Consider the following 22,940-nt stretch of genomic DNA (forward strand, 5'->3'; position numbering starts at 1 on the left):
TATTATACCGTCTCTCCATCATGGATTTGGGGGGTCTTCATCCAAATGAGTTTGGACTCTTTGGGGTAGAGGACAAAATAATGACTTTTCTTTTTTGCTTATGGTCCGTTTGGTTTATAATAGGAATTGGAATCAAAATCCTTCAGAATTGGGATCGGAATATTTCCATAGTCTGTTTGGTTCAGACAGGAATGAGAATAGGAATTGGAATCGGCTGAATTTGTATTTCATTCCCAAAGAAGGGATAGGGAATGATCATTCTCTCAAATGGGGGAATGCCACTTTAGCAATAATGAAAATGGGATTCTAATTCCATCCAACCAAACAGTTGGAATCAAAATGGGCAATCTGAACTACTACTTATATTAAATCCATTCCATCCCATCTTATTAATTCTCGCATTTAAGGTATTAGCTCACATCCCCTCTTACTAAATACTACATTTAAATATTAAGTGAGCATTGTGGATTTTTTTTTCTCGATTAAAACTATGCCTATAAACAGATTGAATTCAAATCGAATCAGGTTAGATTCAAATTCAAAACCGATTATGAACACTAATATTCGAATTCGATATCCAATGGATATCAAATATTTGAGTTTGAATTCAATTTCGATTATCAATTTGAATTCAACAGATGGCAGTGGTGGCCAGTGAGTAGTGATGGCAGTGTAGCGATGGTGAAAGAGGGATAATAAAGATGATGGTTGTCGTAAAGACTACTATCACTAAAGATGGTAGTGTGGCGGATGAGAGATAGAGGAGAAGATGATGGTTGTCATCGGTAATGGTGGTCGTTGTTGAGACTACTATCACTGACGTTATTGTTGGTGGTTGCTCGAGTGGCTGTGATAATGAATCGAGATTTGAAAGAGAATAGATAGAGGAGAAGATGATTAGATGAGATATGAGAGAGAACTAAGGAGAGGCAGAGGATGAGGGGCGATGGACGGTGTGGTTGCTTGGGCGATGGTGATGGCGAAGAAGGGAGGATTAGGGTTTGCAAGAAGATGCAGTCTGGAGAGAGAGAGAGAGAGAGAGAGAGAGAGAGAGAGAGAGAGAGAGAGAGAGAGAGAGAGAGAGATTTGTAGTCATTTTCTTGTTGGTTGTTGCATATAGTGAGAGTTGAGAGAGGAGAGAGTAGCAAGGTGATGGCGAGAGAGGAGAAAACTTGGGCTAAGAAGAAAATGTAGAGTGGTTTATGGTTTAGGGCTGGCTGACTGGGGGTTTGATGAATAGATTTCCTCATTTACCCTAAGAGATTTTATTTATTACATTAATGTACAAAAAATATATTTATCGGATCAAATCAGTGCATATCCGAATTCGATCAAATAATTTAATCAATAAGAAATTAATATTCGAATTCAACTGAATATCTGTTTCGAATTATTCAAGTTCAATTCGATTGTGTTGAATCTCATATTCAAATTTGGATTTTTGAATACCGTTTACAGGCCTAATTAAAACACCCCTACTTTTGAATTTGGTCATTCTCTAACTATGGGGTAGAAAATGTAATTTAAATAATTATTTTGCACTTCATTTAATTCTCTCTCATTAAGGTGTTAATTCTCATTCCCTCTCCTTATATCATTTTTTTGGAGCATTTTTGTTTCTCACTAAAAAAAATACACTAATTAAATTTACCGCCAAAATTTTTATTAATATAAAACTTGTGCTCAAAACCAATATGAAAAAAACTACCATTTTGAAATTGGTCAACCAATGGTATCATAGTTAAATAATAAATTAAAAAAAAATGTAAATATTACAAAAATACAAAAAATGTAAAAAAAAAAGGTATATCTCAAATATTATATATTTATCATATTAAACAACAATAAATATGATAAATGAGAAGTATTTTTATTAATGATGCAAATAAAATACGATATTTAAATGGTTCAATCTTTTAGGTAAAATGGGTCAACCCATGATGTCATAATTAAATATTAAAAATTTTGAAAAAGATAGCAAAAAAAAAAAAATTAAAACATATAAAAAGTTTGTAAAATATACTTGGGTGCATCCCTAATATTGTGTATTCATCATATTAAACAAAATAAGTAGACAAATAAGAGGTATTTTGCCTAATGATAGAAATATAATAAAAGTAAATTAAATTGAAAAATATATGTTTGCATTTAATTGGTGGTCAATGGTCCATAGGGATGCAAAATGGGAAAGCTTAACTTGAGCTCAGATTGGCACAACTCACAAATTTAGATAATCTTACTTGGATTTTTGGTCCTCGAGTTGAGCCTAGGCCTATGCTCAAAATTTTGGGCTTTTCTATTTTTCAACTTGGGCCCAAGCGTAGCCCTTAGGTAGCCCAAGTAAGGCTAGACCTAATACATACATAGTCAAATAACCCATTTAATTGGTGGCCAATGGAATGGTTCATAACCATAAGGATGCAAATTAAGCTTAACTTGAGCCCATATTGACCCAACTCGCAAATTTAGATAACCTAGCGTGGATTTGCATTCCAGAAAAATGGTGTTTGAATTGTCTATGTGCTTGAATTCGAGAAAAATGGTGTTTGTCCTTTGCAGGGTTTATGTCTGTCTTCCATATGGTTCCCGTATAAACCTATTTCATATGTTTGATGTGTTTGACCACGCACTAAGCCATCGGTAATTAGAGCATTTAATGTTTCACCACAAAAAAAAAAAAAATCCTTTTACGACGTTTAATTTAAATGTCGTCCAAGTTCTTTTGTTTTTCGTGACGTTAATGACATATATTTTGATGACGTTTGTTATAAACGTCATGAAAACCTTAACTTTTAATGACATTTAGCTTATATTTTGGTAAATTGAATCCCTTTCTCCACAATTGCTTTAGTATATATATAATTATTATTATTATTATTTATTATTGTTTAACTTTGAAGCTTTTATTAATTATAAAGTTAAGTCATAGCTAATTTGAAAATAATTATAAAAAATACTTATATAAATGAATATTTTAAATGCTTAAATATTTAAATTGTTTTTATTATTAAGCGAAAAGTTTAATTATTAGTATTTCATTTTAATTTTGTTAATGTAGTTAATATTTTCAAATAATCAATTATATTATTGTTTTTAATTAGAATTTGAATATTCAAATAAATTTATCTATTTTATAATTAATTATAATTATAATATATAATATTTTAGAGTATAAAATATATATTTTTATATATAATATACGCTATATAACATAAAAATATATTCTTCTTTTTTGTGCTATTGAGTCAAACTTAAACTCATCAAATATTTAATCAAATGAATCTCGAATCAATAAATAAATTTTGAATCAAACTCAAACCCATGAGTATTTATTTCAATTGAACCGAGTGGACGCATGTTGAAGTTGGACTTAGACTTATCTTGACTACACTCTTAATTAAATAGTTGATTCATTAATATTAATAAATTAGATATTTAATTATTATTTATTGAATATTAGTTATTGCATTATTATTTAATTATCTAATTAATTGGTTATTTGACCAATCACAAACCAATTATTAAACGGGACAGTCAAGACAAAATCAAAAGCCTAAAACCAACTTGATTAATAGTTTGGACAAAATTATAACCTATAACTATCCCGATCAATAACCCAAAACTGACCCAGTTATTTACACAAATAAAAATTTTACTTTTATCAAACATAAAAAAAACTAAAACTAAAACCAATATTTTTCAAACCATCATTGACTTACATGGTCAGACCATTCGATTTGAAATCTATCTAAGCATCTAGTTATGCTTTTCACCATAACTTGTTTTTTGGCCCAAAACTATTGACTTGGTGACCCATCGTTGATTCGGGCAATCAAACTGTTGATTTGTTGGACCCAAACAACGATTTTTGGATTTTTATATTTTTTTTAATTTTGAATGGGTCATCTATTCAGATGGGACAGTTAAACCAATGACCCAAAAATCGATGGCCAAAATGGTTATGGATGATGAACTGTTTAGGTGTCTGGTTCCAAGTCGAACAAATTATCCTCTCAATCTTGGCATATCCAAACCTATCAAACAACATCGTTAAACTCTAGATACCTCAAAACATCTGCCCATAAAAGTTTTAACCCTATATTCCCCCTTTTGCCGTTCCATTAAACAAAGATTCCATTTTGGAATGTCCCGTTTAGGGGTGCTAACAGATCATATCAGATTCAAGTCAGAGTATATTCGAATCCAATTCAACACTATTTATGTCAGATCCGATCCTATCCAGATCTGATAGGAAATTATTTTTTTTTTTACGTTACTTTTGTGACATTTAAATAAAACATTGCAAAAGTTTGAGTTTTAGTGACATTAATTGTAATATAATATTTTAGAATATTTGATCGAATACTTAATCAATTATATTATTGTTTTTATTTTTTGCTATTGAGCCAAACTCAAGCTCATCGAATATTTAAGCAAATCAAATTCAAACTCAAACTCAAACCCATGAGTATTTCAATTGAGCCAAGCCAACACATGCTTAAATTTGGCTTAACTTAGCTTGACTATACTTCTAATTAAATAGTTGATTGATTTACTTACATAGTTAGTTCACTAGTAATTAGTAATTATTATTTGTTGATATCTTGTTTTATTAATACTTATTAATAATTGACTAGCAATTTCCATTGAACTCACCTAGGGTTGTCAATGGATCGAGTCTAGGTCGGGATACATTGTCCTTTATCTTAGGATTGTCAATAGAATTGTTTGGGATGGGTTTTGTCTTTGTATTAATAGAATATACTCAGGCCTGGCCTAATAAGTTGGCTTAGGTTTTAAGCCCGGTTGAACCATTAACCCATCGACCCGTTCAATCATTTTGGGTGTTTTTTATTTTTAATTATTTTTTAATTTTTATTATCAGAATAAGACGTTCATTCGAATTGGACGGTTGAACCGTCACCTAAAAACCGATAGGCAGAATGGTTCCGTTTATGGGTTATTTTTTAAAACAATGGTTGAACCGCTGACCCAGAAACCAGTGAACAAAACGGTTCTGCTTCATGCGAGTTTTTAAAACATTGATTAAAACTTCAACTTCATTTATAAAAAAATAAAACATATTTTTTAATATAAAAAAGGAAAAACCTAAAACTCTAAACCCGCCCAAACCCATACACCAAAATTTCATTCTACTTACCGCGTTGTGCTTTCTGCTTCTCCCTCTCTCGCTCACTCTTCTTCTCTCTTTCTCTCCTACTTCACCCGCGTCATTTTTTCTTCTTCTCTCTTTCCCTCCACTCCTCATATGCTGTAGGTCATTCTGGGGCTGCTTCAAACCCACTCCTCCTCTGTAAGTCATTTTGGGGTTGCTTCAACCTCATTTTCTAATTACGATTTGAGTTCAGGTATTTTTTATTTTTCATATTTTTCCTCTTTGTTTTGCATGGAAAATCTTCCATTGGAAATATACATCAAACCTAGAAATTTCTACCGATTATCTATTCGAAAATCTTTTATTTTATTTTTTATTTTTCATCTGTTTTATTTCTACTGATTCATCGAACCTAGAAATTAGTGGTGTGCATTTGTACATTATGTTTCTGCGGTCTTTTTTTGGGAGCTTCTCCTTTTGCTTAATTGATGTTGGAGCTTCTCTTTTTGCTTGTGGAGGAATGTTGCTTTAGGAAGCATTGCTCTTGGCAAGGGAGCTTCTCTTTTTGCTTAATTGATGCTGTAGTCGATCATGGAGTAGAAGACTGTTTACCTTGCGGGAGTGGAATGCAAAATGAATTCTGTTTCTCCTCCATTCCCTGAGAAAAGAAAATAGAAACATTAACTATATAGCGGCCTTTCACAGATAGGTCTCCTGCCCAAACCCACAAGTCCATAACCCCATGAAGGAAACTCGAAGGCAGAAAAGTAAAAAACAAAAATTATAATAGATTATCAGTTCTGAAGGAAACTAAAAGTTCTATAGATTTTATTGGTAGGTTAGTTCCTTTAATCTAAGAGGGCCTTTTAACTGATCATTTTAATTAATTCCTTTGCATCTCTCTAATCCATTCATTCATTTAATTTTCAATGTTTTCTTCCATCCACTCTGCCTTTTTTTGGTTGTTTTCTATTTTTCTTTATTGGGGTTCGTGGAAATGGATTAGTTTGTTAACTGCTCCAAGTATTGTAATTTAATTACTTTGTATTTCTGAACTATGACAGTATGCATGAGAGCAGACATATTCCAGGAAGAGTTCGAGTGGTTATAATATATGCATTTGCCAAATTTCTTTTTGTAGTACCCAAAAGAAAACTGTACTAAACTACTAATACATTCTGAAGTTTTTTGCTGGTATCTGTTGTGCCTTTGTTTTATCTTACTTTGTAACACAATGGAGTGTTTTGAGCTGAAGATTTTTTTTTTTAAAATTCATTCTCTTTTCTGCTGTTTTTGTTTTTATTTTTGTTTTTTTTTTCTAGCCCAAGGATGTTCACCGATGCAGGACAGTTCCATATTTTTTGACACCATCATCAACAGCAGCCGGAGGCAGAGCTAATTAAATTCAATGTCTCCTGCAACACCAACGGTTGTTTCTTCTGTGCACGAACTTTATGAGTTTGCATGCTTCGGTCCTGTTGTAGAGAAACTGGGTCTGACCTCAAAAATAATTGCAGAGACTTTTCATAAGTGGTTAAAATGTGGGCTTTACCTCTGCAAATTATTTCAATTCAATGAACTTAACCTATCAATCCCTCAGAAAGCCAGATTTTATCGCTTTTATATACCGGTGTTCTTCTGGTGTGAAGATAAAATTTTCCATCACAAGTCAATGTTCAAGGATTCAGAAGATATCGCTCCTTTAGTGGTATAGATATCCTTTTGGACATATCGTTTTCCTTTTTAGAGTGAAGACTATATGAAAAATATGGAGTTTCTGAGAGCTATAATTAAATCTTAGGAAATCTGCATCAATAGATGATTTCTATTTGACAGCTGAGGATCAGGTAGCGCAAGTAAGGTTAGATTATATGCATACATATATGGATACATATTTTGATACATGCATGCATATATAGTTTATACATATATTTATATAAAATTTTGTCATGAGATTGATTGGCAAACCCAAATGTGATCCCAACCCAAGTGCATCAAATTTCAATGCAGGTTAGGTTTAGATTTAGCTCAAACTTGGCCCAACCTACTTCATTTGCACCATAACTATCCAATTGTTTGGGTAAAATGGGTAAACTAATGATGCCATAATTAAATAATAAATATTAAAAAACATATATAAATACAACAAAATGGAAAATGCAAAATAAAAATGTAAGGAAAATTTTAACATATATAACATGTTATAAGTTTATTATATAAAAAATAAGTGGGATAAACAATAATTAAATTTAGAAGTAATTATGGAAATGAAATAGAAATTTTAAAGTTGCCCAAAAATGAAATCATTTTTTTTTCTTAAGTCAAAATGATGAATGCATGATGATTGATGTCATAATTATACAGTAAAACTCAAAGATAGATCAAAATAAAAAATATAGAAAACAAAAAATTGTCTATAAACACATCTTTAATATTATATATTTATTATATTAAACAAAAACAAATATGATAATAATTAGTATTTTTATTATCAATGAAAATGAAATACAAAATTTAAATCCATTTGCACACCATGCTTTGATTACTTATCTTTTTAACAGGCTTTGGTAAATGTATTGAAATTATTATTGGTATTTGAAATTGCCACATGCAACTCATGTGCATATTTACAAATTTAAGAGAAATGGGTAAAAGTGAAATAGAGTTTTACATAATAATCCTATATTTTATATAAGCTACATCTATAGTTAAATTACAAACATCCACCTTGCACTTGGGGAAAAATGACACTTAGCCCTCAAGCTTTGTTTTGCAACAAGGACCCCCTAAACTTTTGGATTCCAAAACTTTACCCCTACCACTAGCATTTTATTAGTTAGCTTCACAAAATATTATTGTAAACATTTTTAAAAGCCCAAACTACTTGTTATTTCATGAGACAATTTTGCTATTTAATTTAGTTTTTCTAAAATCCTAACTCACATATTTCTTTCAACAAAGTTCTTCTTGGTAAGGCATTGAGAATGATGTGTGCTTTAGAATTAATGGCTATTTTCATCATTTTTGATGTTTGTTGTTGCTAGCCCATAGAATCTTGATTGGGCAATTTACTAATTATACTTTCAACATTAACCCCCTCAAAAGGTTAGGAGGGAAAGTGTAGGAATTCAGAAGTTAGAGGTCATTGTCACAAAGCATAGTTCAGGGTGTAATAACACCTAGACCTGATCTGCTACTCACACCTGGCGCCTCACATTCACATCCTACCATGCATTGGGAACATTTCCGTACTTGTTAAATTATCATTCACAGAAGATGTTCCCAATGCACTATGGATGTGCCTGTAAGGCGCCCATTTGTGAGGAGCAGATCCGTTATTGTGCTTCAATAACACTCATTGAGTACAAGGTGACAATTTGTAATTTACCCTACATTTATGTGTGTGTATTATTTTACATGCATCATATATTATATCTATAACATGGCCATATTGTTGCGAAAAATATGAACATCTGTAATACATTAAATCTTGTATCAATCGATCATGTTAGGGACCAACAAAATTAAAGATGCCAATTGTGACGTTTCCATTTATTAGTGGTTCACGTTTTTTTTTTTTTTTTTTTATTCCTTCATAGTGCATTTTTTTTGTAATAAAGCATTTCTCATATAAATATTATAACATAGCATACAAGGGTCATTGTCGCAAACATATTTTAGGGAGTGTTAGCACCCTTGAGTACAAGGTGGCAATTTGTAACTTATCCTACATTTGTGTGTGCCTATGTAATATTCTATATTATACCTTATGTCATATGTATAAGCAGAGTCCTACTATTGCCAAGAAATGAATGTATGTTTGTGATTCGTTAATTCTTGTATCAAATTCACCTTAGAGACCAACAACATTACATAAATTTTATACAAATATTATATTATTTTATCTGACACAAAATATTATATATCTAATATTAGTTTTTCTCTTTAGAAATCAATTATTTGTATTAATCGATGGAGGGCGGTTGGGAAAGGATTTTTTGTTATCTTGGTGGGGGAGAGGAGAGGGGAGAGGAGAGGGGAGAGATGGAATGGGTGATTCTGCCCTGCAAGAGTGAAGAATATTAGAGATTGTGTAAACTTATGAGCGACGTAGATTGGTTACAAGTCTATTCAAAGAAAGAATACAACAGGGACAATGATTCATGAAAAAAAGCTTTGGCAATTAGAGTTATTAGTGATAGAGGGAAAGAAAATCTCATAAGCCTTAGAGAGACAAACTAAAGGTGTTGGAAGAATTGATAAAATTTTCTATAATGGATTTCACGTACGACAAACTCATACAATTCAGATTTGATGATAAAGTGGATTGTGATGCAAAATTTGGAACAAATGATCCTAGTGTTTCAACCAGGATTTGCTTCTTCTTCGAACATGCCAACTCGCTCTTTTGAATTAAATGGCTATGAATTTTGGATTCATCTATATGGATTTTTGCTTGAATCCCTTACTGCTACTATGCCATCTAATGAGACTGCCACTTAAAAAATAAAACAGTGTATCACCCTTATTCCTAAGTGTGATAACTCTGAGTGGGTTAATGATTTTAGGCCCATTAGCCTGTGTAGTGTTATTTATAAGATCATTTCCAAAATTCTTGTTAACATAATTAAGCCATATTTGAATGACATTATTTTCCTATTTCAGAGTGTTTTTATTCCAAATAGACAAATTATTGATAACATTCTCATTACTTATGAAATGATGCATACTATAAAAAAAAGAGAGGCAAGCAGGGGATACTTGCATGTGAGGTTGATATGGAAAAGGCCTATGATAGGTTAGAATGTGATTTTATTAGGAGAGTGTTTGTTAAATTTGGATTCGATATCAAATGGATTAATTTGGTGATAGAGTGCATCATTTTAGTTTCTTTTCAGATTCTCTTAAATGGATCTCCTACTCGTACTATTAGGGCCACTAGGGGTATTTAGCAAGGTGATCCCCTCTCCTTGTATATTTTTGTCCTTTGTGTTGAAGCCCTTGCAAGTAATTTTCATAAAGAGGTTGTGGGTGGCAAGAATGATATTGGCTGTAAAGCCTTTAAGGGAGGTCAAAAAATTCCAATTATTCAGTTTGTGGATGACTGTATCATTTTTGCTAAAGTCTCTATTAATGCTTGTATTAAAATCAAGGAGATCTTGGACAGATTTGCAAGAGCATTTGGTCAATTGCCCAATTATTTTAAATCGACCATTTCCTTTTCAAAAAACATCCCCAATATGCATTAGAAAATTATGGCCAAAATTCTTAAAATCCCAATTGGGAATAGGAATACAACCTATCTTGGTGCTCCCATTATTGAGGGTAGAGTGACAAAAAAAATGAATAACAAACTGACTGGTTGGAAAAAAAAAATCCCTCTCTCTAGCTGGGAGATTGACTTTAATTAATTCTTATGCCTTAATGTTTTTTCAATTTGTTATGCAAACTTTTAAAATTCCAAGTAGTGTGGTTGTTGATTTAGAAAAAGACCAAGGGGACTTTATTTGGTTGAACGCAAAGAGCCAAAACCCCATTCATTTTGTCAGATGGAGTAGGGTTTGCTCTCCCAAAAAATGGGGTGGATTAGGCTTGATGAATCTCAAATGGATGAATAAGGCCATTCTTGCTAAGTTTGGGTGGAAAATTTTAACTTGCCATGACAACCTTTGGGTCAAGGTTTTGATTAATAAATACCTTAATAACAATAATTTTTGGGATGCAAAAAAAAAAAAAAGAATAGTTTTTCTTGGGCTTAGAGAGGCATTTTGACTTCAAGAGAGCTTATTAAAAGGGGTTCTATGTAGAGAATTGCCAATGGAAAAAATGTAAATTCATGGTTGGATTCATGGGTTTGTAATGGTCCTTTGATTGAATTTAATAATAGGAGATATTTGATTGATATGGATTTGATGGTTAGTGGGGTAATGGACCTTGAAAGGAGAGTGTGGAAAGAGGATCTTATTAAATTTATTACCACTTACCAGGCTTGGCAGTGTATCTAACCTATATTAATTCCCCATGGGGACTATGAAGATGAAAGAGTTTGGAAATTCACCCGGGATGGTAACTTCTCGGTTAAAACAACTTATGAATAGGAGTGTTGGTTTAATAGTAGTGAGTGTCTTATTGCCAATTATCAAATTAATATTTGGAAGCTCATTCTCCCCCCCCCCCCCCCCAAAAAAAAAAATAAATAAAACTTTTCTATATATCTTATTAAATAATAGACTTTTCATAAAAAATAATCTTATAACCAGGGGTCTAGGGATTGATCTAGCTTGTGTCTTCTTTGGGGAGGAAGAGGACTTTGATCACTTATTTATTTGATGTGAAAACTCTAAACCAATATGGAGTAGATTAGATAAGGAATTTCCAATTCCCATGAACTCTTTCTTGTCGGTCAAGCAATGGTGGTCTTAACTTAACAAGCCAAATGGTTATTCTAGAGATAATTTCCTGAGAGAAAATTTTGATTGTGTTTCTTGGTTCATTTGGAAGGATAGAAATAATAAATGTTTTAATGGAGGTTTCAGTAATGTAGAGAATATCTTTTGCAGAGCTTTTGCTTACTGGAATGAAATTAAAGAAGTTTCTTCTTGCATGGGTAACACTAACAGTAAAAGTTTAAATCTTGTTAAGTGGTTTAAGCCCAAATCTAATTGCATCAAAATCAACTTTGATGCTTCCTGTTTGATTAATGGCAACTGTGCCATTGGGTGTGTTGCTAGGAACCATCAAGATTATGTCCTCGAGACCAAAGTGATTGGGATTGGTATCACGACGATCAACCTTGTGGAAGTGTGGGCTGCATGGGAGGCTGTCAACATTGCGATTAACTTTAGAGACTAGCAAATCACCACCAAAGGAGTCTTTAAATTGGTTATAGATTGTCTCAATGGTTGAGTCTCACCCCCATGGAGATTGGTTAGTATCATTAGGGAATGTCGAAACCTTGTTGAGTTTTTTAACCTTAATATCAGATTCAAGCATATGTATTGGGAAGCGAATCAGTTGGCTGATTGGTTAGCTTGTAAAGCTCTTAATAATCGAGAGGGTAGTAATGAGTTTAGGACATGTGATTTTAATTTTATTTGTGAAGTGGATATAAGGAGAAGAGCTACTGCTGGGCTTGTGCAGATCACATTTTTCCATAAACACACACACACACACACACACGCACACACACACACACAAGAGTACCCCTAATGCTTTGATACAAGACCCTTCCCAAGAAGCTTGGTTAAGGCATCAAGTTTTAAAAAAATGGAGCTAACACTCACCATTTTGGAGTGGCGAGTCCCCATTTGGGAAGCAAAAAATTCCTAAAATTTCCCTTGAAAAATACATGCAATAGTGACTCTATTTTCTTGGTTTGCTCCACTAGGGATATTGAGTTACAGACCAATACAGGCAAGGTGTTAATGCCAATTGCCCATCAAGGATCTCAAAACCTACTTAATGACTTATTAACTAAACCACAAAATAATAAATCACTTAGTACAGTCACTTCCAATATTACTAATTAAAATTTAAATAATAAATAACATATTTATGGGTTAATACATGTAATACTTTGTAAGAAATTATATAGCTACTATCTTACATGTAACAAGATTAATTAAGCCGACTTAATCTTTTTATGGCTTCAATTAAATCAGTTTAATGTTTTATTTACTAATTATTCAACATTTATTCATAATAACTAATGAATTAATTATATGTAAAATTACTTTTTACATATTTCTATCTATAATATATAAAATGAATACTTGTATTGGGTTAGTGCAGGTCATAAAAATTAAAATCCAAATACCATATATCATATATAAGTGATACTTCCATGCTATTACGATAGCGAATTTATAATTCTTTATCTTGATAGGCGTTAAGTGTTTTATAATATACCTTCTAGGTTAAGAATTGTATTGATTAAATCATTATTTGACTATTTATTGCACGTGTTTCGTATGGATTTATACCCTAATTATGGTGACTTAGGCCATATATTTAGTATTATCGAATACCAACAAAGTTCCTAATAGTTGTAACCCTAGCTCAAAGCAAACCAATAATTAATCTTGGATTCTTTGGTTATTTGAGATCCAAACCAACCTCAAATGCTGATTCAAACTCTAACTATTTTTAACACATTGCTACCAATAGTGTAGCAAATGGACTGGATCAATTTCAAATTATGGTGTATTCGAATAGGTAGATGCTAATTTTATTTATATGATGGATATATAAAATAATATTCAAAATTGATTCAAATATTTGATTCGATTAAAATATCAATGAATCTCTGTAAAATTAGCACAAATGTATAATATTAAATATAAAAAATATACATTATAAGAAGAAAAATATAAGTGCCTAATTTCCAACTTTATTCTAACAATAATATTTTGATTACTTATGTAAATAATTGGGTGGTATCAAATTAAGCAATATCTAATACATCCAATAAATAAAATATCGTATTTTTAGATCTAATTAACTTGACTTGATTATGGCTAAATAGATATCACAATCCAACTTAAGCAAATTGAATTTGATTTCAAATCCATTTAACTATAATCCATTTGTAGCATAGGTACCAATATCATATTCTAGATGAGCATTAGTTAATGGTCAACAATAACAATCTCATCTCATTCTAGTAGCTCCTTATGTACTTACAAGTTATAAGTAGGAGTGCAACTCGTGTTGGCCAGAGCTAGCATTTTACACTGTTTCGAGTTTAGGTCTTTGGGTCAGGCCTATTCAAAATTTGGCAAAAAGCTTAACTTGAACCCATCCAAGTTACACCCCTAGCTATAAAAAAGGGAGTCTCCCACTACGAGATGGAGAAATCTTCTTTGAATGTCACTCTTTTATAAAAAACTAGTCGGGACCCGTGTGATGCATGGGCTTTGTCAAGCATATTTAAGGTAAAAGAAGGTTTTATGACATTCCTCATTAGATCAACTTCAATCAAATCCACCCCAAATTTATTTGTTCTTTTTTTTTTTTGGGGGGGGGGGGGGCGATACTTGAGGGAGAAGGCTTCTAACATAAGCAAGGGGTAAAAGCAACCCCAAGGATCAAGGGTGGAGCGTGGGCGACCCAAGGGAACCCTAATCCCCACTTATACTATCCTTCTACATGTAAATTTCCCCTCTCCCCATCCAATGATTAGCCCCCAAAGTCCCATCCATGTTTATTCTCCTATCCCCATACATTTGGCCCTGTAGAAAAAAAATCTGACTCCTTCCCTACCAAAAATCATTGGGTTTAACTCTTTTCAATGGAAAATTGGTTGCATTTTTGGTTTAATTATCACTTAGCCCATTATTTTGCAAAACATAGTTGAATTTGGTCAATGGATCGAATGACTATATAATCCTTGAACTATTTGAAGTGGACAACCATTCCTAAACTGATAACTATTTTTTATAATTTAAATATTTTGTTATATTTATGATGAATATAATGGTTTTCAAGTCGTCATTGACCTAGATGGTGGGACCTTTCAACTTGAAAACTATCCATTTCACCATTAACCTGTATCTTGGACAAAAACCATTGTCTTGGTCAATGACCCATTAACCCAAGAGATTGAACCATTGACCCATTCAACTCGAATAACAATTTTGGACTTTTTAAATTATTATTATTATTATTATTATTATTATTATTATTATTTGGAATAGGCTATCTTTTCGAACCATACGTTTGAACCGTTGGCCCAGAAACCAGTGGCCAAAGCGGTTTCGATTGTAGGTCATTTTTTAAATCATTGATGAATATCATAAGTGGATCTATTCAACCCTGATGATTGAAATGCTAACTCAGAACCCACAAGCAAAAATGGTCCCATTTTCGTTTTGACTTTTAAAACATTGGGTTAAGATTAACTTCATTAATTAGGAAATATAGGTTAATTAGGGTAACTTAGGTGATGTTTGGCATCGATGATGATTTCTCCTTGCTAATTATCTAGAAACTAGTGATTTCTAGAACCAGTGATTTTTGAAAAATCATAAAAAAAATGTTGTTTGGTATAATTTATGCCATGTAAGCTGATTTTTGAGAAATCAGCTTTGAGTCTATTTGGTACTGATTTTAAATGGCCGATTATTTTTGTATTAGAGTTGTTATTCAATGCCATGTTGGATGCCATGCCATCCTAAAAAATCAATAAATCACTAGAAAAGGTGATCCCAGGAAAGGACTGATTTCATTAATTGATTTTCGGCTTATTTCCTAGAAATCGACATAATCGGCCAACCAAACAAGAAAAAAATCACATATTCTTCAAATTCTAATGTGGATCCTACGTGGTGCTGATTTCTGGAAAATGACCATCTGCCAAATGTCACATTAATTTAAAGTTGACGAATTATATTACTCATTTTAAGTTCATTTAACTTAATTAAATGAATTAATTAGGGCATTTATGTTACTCAGTTTAATTAGGAAATATTTTAGGGTTTCTAGACGACAGGAGCACCTTTTTGCCCCTAATATCAATAAAAATAACCTTTTAATTGTAATTTCTAAAAATAGGCAATTTTTTCAATAAAATATCAATAGGCACCTTTTAGAAATTATAATTAAAAGGTTATTTTTATTGATATTAGGGGCGAAAAGGTGCTCCTATTGACTAGAAACCCAATATTGTATTATCTAATGAAATAAATTATTTATTAATTAGCCAATTTTAATTAATTTCCTAATTAAAATAAAGGGTAAGTTGTTGAAACCTCCCTTGAAGTTTTGGAGCATTGCTGTGTCGTAGGATTATGACTGAAGTGACAACTTCAAAGATTTAATGCACCCCTCTAGAATTTTGATTGTATTTGGTTTGAAAGAAAAAGTAGGAAAAAAAAGGGAAAGGTAGGGAAACCTATACACCTACCAACCTTGTATAGGTTTCCTTACCTTTTCCTTCTTTTTCCTACCTTTTTCTTCAAACCAAACATAGCATATATGATTGGACTAATCGGGGCAAGGAAAGGCCAGCTATCCTTATTTTAATATATAGTAATAGACTTCGAAAGTTTTTATTTTGTGTCAAAGTAATGCGATTTCATTAATTCCCCTAATCACCTTCCAAAACTTGATTAATATTTTATTTTTATACCTTGATGAATAATCCACAAGCATTGGCCTTTTATGACGTGTGACCCGTGACCCGTGGGATGCTGCCCATTTCTTGGCTGCTTTCAACCATAAAAATATTAGTGAAGAGAAGAAAAACCCATCTATACTTCTGTCTCTCATATATACCCAGAGACGCTTCCTCTAGAAAAAAAAAGAAGAAAATTGAAGGAAAAAAATGGAAAAATCCAAATTCCAACCAGATTGATGTAATGTGGCCAACTTAGCAAGGTCCTTATCTCACGTGATTGTCCATCTACATCACGTGACACCAAGGTCATGGTCCTGTACTTCTAGAAATTACCCTCCTTTATGCTTAATTTACATAAAACCCCAAAATACAACCCCCTCCTCCCTCCCCCCGGCAAAAAAAAAAAAAACAAAAAAGAATTGAAGTATAACAGACGCATTTATTAACAAAGTGAGTTGAGCCATGAGGTCAAACCTACTTCATGCTTCTTCCTCATATGAGCTAAATGCGCATTCGGCTCAATATAGCAAAATCAGATGTGATCATGTGAACAGAGTCTCGGCCGAGTCACAAAAGTCCGACGCCGCTCCGGTGGTTTCTTTCCAACAACCCCTCTAAGATCACCTTCTTCTTGTACTCTTCCGAGTTAAAATCAATGCTATTAGAATTCGCTCCTTCTCCGGCGACCATGTCGGGCTTTACAGCCGTTCGGAGGCGAGGGATGGAATATAACCACGCTGACGTGACTAAAATAGCACAGAGTTTACCCCAGAAGAGCATTATGGCCAGAGTCACCATCAGGATTGACATCCCGGCCACTGCGTCGAATTTTCCGGCAACTGCCGCTTTTTCTGAGCTGGGTCTCTTCTCAGTTGACCGGGAACGAGTGGTGCTTGCAGCAGCCTGAATTATCTGGGGTCGGTTATGTGGAGGTGACCTTGAATGAGAATTCAACGTTGCCTGCTGACTGTGCTTCGTCTTGGACTGGTTTTCCGGCGAGGCCTCGCCGGATTTTCTAGACTCCGACTTCCGGGTTGGTTGCTTTTGACACGTATCAGCTCTTGCTTGTCCTGCGGTATCCAATTCCTTACGAGTTTGGACGATGGTCTTCTTCGCAGTTCTGTACTTTTCCTGAATTTGAATTCGAGAAGTACCAAAAGAAAATGATTCAGAACCACTAAATTACGCCGGTTACTTGCAAGCCGAGTTAAACTACGCCGATTGAAAGCTGTATTCTGATCGTTTCTCCCGCGTCAGTCTCAAATATTCATGCCTTGAAGAAATTAATGCCATCATTTTTTTTTTTTAATTTTCTCTTTTAATGATTAATTTTTAGCTCTTAGATGCGCTGTTAATTGCATTTTAATCGGAAATTACTAGCAAAGTTGAAGCTTAAGCTCCATTTTATAATCAGAAATTTAATAATGGTTATAAAATTATTAAATAATTATAGAAAAGTGAAAAATTACGATTGGGTTCAGGCGCAAGGTACCTCAAAGAGGCTTTGATGATCTGGCTCATCCATCAATACCGTCGGTCTGCGGCTGGGCTTCCTGTCCATCTTTGGCGGAATCTGACGCTTCGAAGCGATTTTGTTAGAATCCATAACCTCCCCAATGTCTTTAACGTCGGGTGCTTCATCGTGGAGGGGAGGAGCATCGACGGGGACGGTTTTGGTGGCGTTGGGTTTCTTCATCCGGAACCTTGACCAGGAGAGCCAGCGCTTTCTTCTCCGGCCACCGGAGCCGCCGTTAGTTTGTGCTGGTCTCATTTCGTCGGGGTCGAGAACTCGGCCTGCGAACCCGAAGCAAGACGGGAAGCAGGAGGCAATCCTCTTGGGTTTGGTCTTCTGGGGTTGTTTCGCGATTTCAGCCATTGAAGTTGGAGAGGGGGAGAGGAGGAGAGGCCTGGTTCGGCATGGAGAGCAGGAGATTTGAAGCTGCGAAAGTCTGAAATGGCGTCGTCGTGGAGTCTGGAATTGTATTTCACTTGGCGAAGAATGACGTGAAGACTTTTCAGAAGAAAAAATTCTGTTTTGCAGGAAAATAAAAGTTTATATTCGGTCTGACTTGGACTACGCGGGCCAAAGTCGTCAGTCGTCACTCCTTCGAGAATCGAGCCTGCACCTGCTCAAGTCTTGGCTTATATTACGAAAAGGACCTCGCCTTTAATGAGAATTTACGTGCGCTCCAGGTTTCAGCCTTTCGGGCAAAAAGCTTTGGCTTTGGGTTCGGGTGGATTTCCTTGGACCCACCACCCACAAATTGCGGACTGTTGGCACTGGGACCCACTGCACTGAGTGGGACTAATACAGTGGTCGTCCTGATGAGCCACCGAGGGGTCAAATTGTGGGTGGGTCCCGCGGTTCGGACAAAATGGACGGCATTGATGACATCAAATGAGATTTTGTTTCCTTTTTTTCAAAAGATATGATAATCATGATTGGATTAGCCCTTTCAATCAGATTTTTTTATTTTATATTTATCTAATTTGTTTTCAGTTTTTTCGTTATGGCCGTGTAATAATGGTTCCCAGAATAAATGTGCCATGTTAATTTTTTATTAAAGGCCCGTTTGGGATGGTTGAACTCAATTAAACTTTTATTTTTTGAGAAAAGATTCAATTAAACTGATTATGCTTTGAAACGCCCCGTATAGTAGTAAATAATAAACTATTCAAAGAATCTGAATTCTGAAGTGGATCCCCATTTGGAATGGCTTTTGTGTTTGGGGTGATGAGCGGTTTTGGTTGAGCACCCTTGTTTTAGATATGCTACTTCAGATGTTTTAATGTAGGGGTCAGCTCAAAATGCTAGGAGCGGTGTCCTGAAAACCCTTTCAAATGGAGACTCACGGTTAAGGATGGCAAATTTTACCATTTTTTTTTTGCTCGAAGGACGGGTTTTAGATTAAATTCGACTTTCTCTTACCCGTATATTGTTGAAAAGCATATAAGTTTTATGTATCAGGTGTGTTTAATAATATTTTAAATTTTATGTAGAGGATAATTGATAAATTCTGTATTATATATATGTTTTAATTAAATAATTGAAAATTTTGTTGTTTGTTTATGTTATTTTACTTATCTATTTATTATATATAACAAGAAATAATAGAAAATTATATGCGGGTTCTAAACCTAGCCTGCCCTACCATTGAATGCGGGGAGGGTTTTGCAATTTCATGTGCAAGAGGGGTTGGATTCTCAGAATCCAATCCACTACGGGTTGATATGTTTAGGCCACAAGTCACAAACATGCACTAAATGAAACACTAGGCCGACTTATCCGGCCAACAGACTTGGATCAAACGGTTTAAACATTTGGTGTATCTAATTAGTTTGGGTTTGATGTATGAAAGATGGTTCGGGGCTTAGTGCTGAGACCATAGACCAGATTGTTGTTTTCAATTTTCATGTACAATACTGACTAGACCTGTTCATCGGTTGGGTTGGGTTGGGTCAGGCCGGGCTTTGTCTATGTATCAACAGAATACATTCATGCCCGAGCTCAAGCCCGACTCGACCATCGGGCCTAGGTCTTGAATCCGAGCCCAACCCTCATATAAAGCTTGAAGCCTGGGCCCGAGTCTGAGCCCTACCAGAAATTTGAAAACATAATTTTTTTATTCAATAAAAAAGTGTTTTATTTATATTAAAAACCTTCAAAACTCAAAAATAATAAACATTTCACTATTGTTTGAAAACAAAAAAGAGAACAAGAACAAAGAAAAAATATTGTATATATATTATTAAATAAAATATGTTTTTTATTATTAAATATATAGTATCAAGTTAGGCCGGTCTTTTTCAAGAAAGCTCGAGCTCGTCTCATAAAAATTTGGGCCCGGTGCTTTAGGCCCGAGACACGGGCCTAAAATTATGACCAAACTCAACTTAGAATAGGTTGGGCCATGCTGGCCCATTGGGCTACCCAACCCATGAACAAGTTTAGTAATGGCACTGAATAAGTTATTGATAAGTTATTTATTTATTTATTCTCTCGATCATCTGGTTAGATTGTCTGGTTCATGGTAAAATCTTTTGGGCCTGGGACGACTGTTCAGGAATGCCAAATGAGAAGCATTGCTAGAACCATCAACCAGTTGCTTAGGCTGTGTTTGGAAGCAATGTAAATGGAGTGTAAATCCTGGTTTAGGGTAATTTGCACTTTGGTTCACTTTTGCGTTTGTTTGGCAACATTACATTTATGCATTGGCAAATGACAGAAAACACATTTTCTAATGCATATTTACATTGATAATAAGATGTAAAAGTACATCAATACAAAAGAAGTAATTTGCATTCAAGTGGGCTTTTGATAAAAAAAAGCATATGCTTTATTGAAATTCATGTTTGCAAAGTTAAAAATCTGTTTGGTAAGAAGGTAAATTTGCCAGTGCAAAACTAACCCAACTTTACATTTTATATGAATCATTTTACACTACATATTTGCATTCATACTTATTTGCATCATTTCCAAACCCAGCCTTAGGGATAATTGCAATCCAATGAAGAGTTTTTAGCTGGTTGTTAGATGGATATATATATTTTTCTAGTAGGGCATTGATTTGAAGGTCCAGATTAATTGATGACCATGTAGGACAGAGTCTTGCAATCATGATATCACATCTATTCTCCACAGAGGGTGCCCCATAAACGCCCCACATACACATCTCAGTGTGCAATAGGAACATCTCTTGAAATTGTCAATGGGGGATGTTTCCAATACATGGTTGGGATATGCTGTGGGACGCATATGTTAATTCTGCGATTATATGAGGATTGTCACTTCACGTGCATGGACCCCATTAATCCATCTGTTCAAATAGCTCTCACATGAATTGGGATCTGTTCCTCACAGAGTGCACCTCACACCGACCTCACAACTACATACCACCCTGACTGACCTCACAGGGTGGAACGTGGCTGTAAGATTAGTGTGAAGCACGCTCTATGAGGAGCAGATCCGGACTCATCTCACACATGTCCCAGAGTCTCCCCCCCTCTCTCTCTCTCAGTCTCAAGTGGCGGTTCTTTTGCTTAGGTGGACCCATTCAGTGGTGGAACATGATTCTTTATCTACTAAACATACAATATGTGGCAAGATGTGGGACCCAGAAAAAATACTTCTGTTTACCCATCATCTATTATCCTCTTTGGAACTTGTCTCCAAGGTTTATCAATAGACGGGTTACATCCATTATTAAGGACCAAAACAACTGAATGAAATCACCTAACTCCACTTAATTAGGCTGTCTTTGGTTGCAGTGCAATTTTATTTGCATTAATATAAATGCATGCAAATGCAAATAAAAAAATGAAAATTCTAATTTAATTTAATTTTATTTCGTGTCTTAATTTATTTCATTTATACTGCAATCAAATAAAATAAGATAAAATTTGATACAAAAATAGGTAAACACTTACACTCTTATAAATTTGTACTAGTGCAACTTTATTTGCATTGCAACCAAACACAGCATTAGGCTCAATTTAGAAGGAGCATAAATACAAATATGTGGAGTGCAAAACCTGGTGTTTTGTATTATTTTGTGTCTATTTATACTATACACATTTGTATTTATACTCTTTCCAAACTGAACCTTGGGATTCAAAGTTTAGATAAGAGTTTACTTTGCAAAACAAATTTGTATCTCCTGCCTTAATCCAAATCGTCACTTCTTAGCGTTAGTGATGGACAAATACAATTAGTTAACGTCACTTCAACTTGGCTAATGCAAACATAGATACAAAAAGTACGAGAGTTAATTAGGACGTTTGTGGTCTAGCATATGCAGGGTTTCATTTGTGTCGAGTAGTGTGCAATTGAATATTAGATGTGGATAATTAAACATATGGGACCAGGTACTTTATTAATGTTTCAACTACTAACTAATTAAATACCAATCAACATCTGCTGCACCAGATTAGCTAAGTTGGCATCTCCTTTCATCACGAGAATCTTGTTTATGGATTAATTGCATCAAGACTAACTTGATTGTGACTGGGGCTTGGCAATTTTGGGAGGAAACTCAATTGAGATCGGAGCAGTTAGGTTTCTTGATCCACTGCATTTGGTTTATGAGAAAATTACAAAAACTTGTATTTTCTCAATTCTAATAGTTTTCTCATAGGTTTTATTTGTTCGCGGTACAAATCTGAATTGATTATTTAAAAGTAATAGTTGTTTTATGGAATCAATGATAACGCCTCATACCATACAATTCAGTTATATGGCTATTGTGTTTAGTTAATCCGAATTCGAATTTTACATCCAATTCAATTTTGCGTCTGTTCATTTGTAATTGTGATCTGTATCCTAATGAATGACACAAAATTTGTATTTTTTTGTCTTATTTGCATGCACTAATAATGTAAATTTTGTACATCTCGTGGGGATGTGCCCATGATGTGACAATTGATACTTCTCACCACTTTGTATTGATCAACTTTAGGAAACAGTGATATCAAACACAATCACAATGAGTGTTTGGGATGTGGTTTGTTTTCTCTTTTCTTTTAATTTAATTTTTGAACTACAAAGTATATATTATCAATTTTGTTGAATAAGGGTCTGTTTGGTTTATAGTCGGAATTGGAATCGAAATTCTCTGGAATCGGAATTAGAATGGTCAATTCCTATAGTCTGTTTGGTTCAGACAGGAATGAGAGTGATAATTGAAATCAGCAGAAATGTGATTTTATTCT

General features: G+C 34.0%; 1 protein-coding gene and 1 long non-coding RNA gene across 2 annotated transcripts; one reads left to right on the top strand and one right to left on the bottom strand.

Moving 5' to 3' along the window:
- The first annotated feature begins 5,125 nt into the window (after positions 1 to 5,125).
- Positions 5,126 to 7,066, top strand: LOC148864186 (uncharacterized). The gene is made up of 2 exons (XR_016110686.1): positions 5,126 to 5,314; positions 6,439 to 7,066. It is a non-coding gene; the product is annotated as an uncharacterized LOC148864186 (long non-coding RNA).
- A 9,360-nt stretch (positions 7,067 to 16,426) lies between these two features.
- Positions 16,427 to 18,333, bottom strand: LOC148864187 (uncharacterized). Its single transcript, XM_088975621.1, has 2 exons — positions 17,725 to 18,333; positions 16,427 to 17,363 (listed from the first exon to the last, which is right to left on the bottom strand). The coding sequence occupies exons 1-2, from the start codon at positions 18,106 to 18,108 to the stop codon at positions 16,800 to 16,802; spliced, it is 948 nt and encodes a 315-aa protein (XP_088831747.1). The 5' UTR covers positions 18,109 to 18,333; the 3' UTR covers positions 16,427 to 16,799.
- Between the last annotated feature and the right edge of the window lie 4,607 nt (positions 18,334 to 22,940).

The sequence above is a fragment of the Nelumbo lutea genome, chromosome 3 (genome assembly GCF_056320005.1).
Source record: "Nelumbo lutea isolate HS-2025 chromosome 3, American lotus-T2T, whole genome shotgun sequence".
Classification (NCBI taxonomy): Eukaryota; Viridiplantae; Streptophyta; class Magnoliopsida; order Proteales; family Nelumbonaceae; genus Nelumbo; species Nelumbo lutea.